This window comes from Aplysia californica, unplaced genomic scaffold (assembly GCF_000002075.1).
Source record: "Aplysia californica isolate F4 #8 unplaced genomic scaffold, AplCal3.0 scaffold00251, whole genome shotgun sequence".
NCBI lineage: Eukaryota > Metazoa > Mollusca > Gastropoda > Aplysiida > Aplysiidae > Aplysia > Aplysia californica.
This window is the reverse complement of record NW_004797521.1, coordinates 122,315-123,954: the sequence shown is the minus strand read 5'-3', so window position 1 is coordinate 123,954 and position 1,640 is coordinate 122,315. Positions and strand designations below refer to the sequence as shown.

General features: G+C 49.8%; 1 protein-coding gene across 1 annotated transcript in view; it reads left to right on the top strand.

Annotated features, from left to right (window-relative positions):
- The first annotated feature begins 114 nt into the window (after nucleotides 1-114).
- The window catches only part of LOC118477848, a 4,904-nt gene continuing 3,378 nt past the window's right edge, over nucleotides 115-1,640 (top strand). Inside the window, exons 1-2 of the mRNA XM_035970309.1 lie at nucleotides 115-254; nucleotides 1,087-1,548. Coding sequence (XP_035826202.1) covers nucleotides 1,184-1,548 — 365 coding nt within the window. The 5' untranslated portion in view covers nucleotides 115-254; nucleotides 1,087-1,183. The remainder of the gene's footprint in view (nucleotides 255-1,086; nucleotides 1,549-1,640) is intronic.

Genomic DNA, 1,640 nt, shown 5'->3' with positions numbered 1-1,640 from the left:
GGGGGTAAGGACAAAAGATGTTTGTTTGTCGGCCAGTGAGGCGCTGAACCCTCCCACCCTCGCCCCGTGAGCAGTCCCCTGCCTGCTTGTCTCTCCAGTCTGCTCAGCCTGTGTCCACGCACGCGCGGACAGAGAGAGAAGGTTCCCGTTTGGAGCAAGATTCCTGCCTGTTGCTTGTGTCTCGCGGGGAGAGAATGCGGCGTTTTCTGGCGGGGTAGACACATAGGGTAGAAATATTGTAGATAGGGCTGCTGGTGAGTATGACAATACTCTTTGAGTTGGTAAGAGTTTTACGGCGCTCTCAGCTGTGTCAAGTCATATGAGCGCACATTTAGAAAACTTTGCTTTGGAAGACGTTTGAATTGTGATTGATTTGTTTATTTCATCTTTTGTTAGAATCTGATGTTTTATTTTTAGTTTAGTTGTATAAACATTTTTGTTGTTGACGACTGGTGATGTTCTCAGATCAGACAATTGATTTCGTGATTCCGTTAGCCAGAAATATTGTAAAAAACGAAACAGTTTGTTTGTCACTCGAGTCAGTCGACTGGGCAATGGTAGAGGCATTTACCCAACCGACATGATCTGTCTGTCTGTCTGTCTGTCTGTCTGTCTGTCTGTTGAAAATGATCTCTAATCGTCTATATTTGTTGAGAAAATCTATCCTTGGGTTGAAGAATGGGAACATTTCAGTTACCTCTAGAGAGAATCTACTTCTTTCTTTGTTATATGTGGTCGCTTTGAAGGACAAGCCGGCTATCCCGAAAATATTCCGGGAGGTTCCAGAAATCTTGACCGACACCAAAAGTGGACATTGCACTACCTATAGGAGAAGTTTGGTTTCATTGGTGTGTATATTTGTTTGGTTATAGAGACAACTTTCCCCCCAAAGCTGGGGTCGGGGTGTGGGGTTCTCGCGGCTCTCACCGCCGCTGGTTCTGACCTACCAGAGACGGGCGCCAAATGTCCTCCCACAGCCAGCTCTGACCTTTGACCTCTGACCCTCTTGTCTAGGAAGCAGTGAGCCCCCCCCCTCCCCCCCCCACCTGTTATTCCCAATCCCTTTTTTCTGGGTTTTTTGTACAGATAAAAGAGAGCCTGCTGCTTTGTCCCAGGACAGAGAACTAGCCACTAGAAGCAGACGAAGCAGACGAGCTGCCCTGACGACCAACACAAACCGGAAATGTCGGAACAGCCTCGAGGCTCCGCCCACAACGATTCTGTGTCCGCGTGGAGCCGGTTAGAGGCCAGCCCGTACTACCAGACGGCCTTCTACCTGGGCCTGGTCTACCCCGGCCTCCTCTGTCTCCTCGGACTGCCCGGCAACTTGTTCAGCGCCCTCTACATCCGGCGGAAGTGGCCGGTGGCGCCGCCCCAGGTGTACATGACGTCACTGTGTGTGGTGGACAGCCTGGCGCTGATGCACAAGCTGCTCATGATTCACCTGCCCACCCTGCACGTGCACATGACGCCCCGGGGCTGCCAGTACCTGCAGTTTGTGCTACAGTGGGCCTCACAGATGTCCAGTTGGCTGCTCGTCTTCCTCAGGTCAGCGAGACATCGTCATCATCATCATCATTATTATTTTAAAATTATTATTACTGTTATCATCATCATTATTATATTGTTAGTAGTAGTAG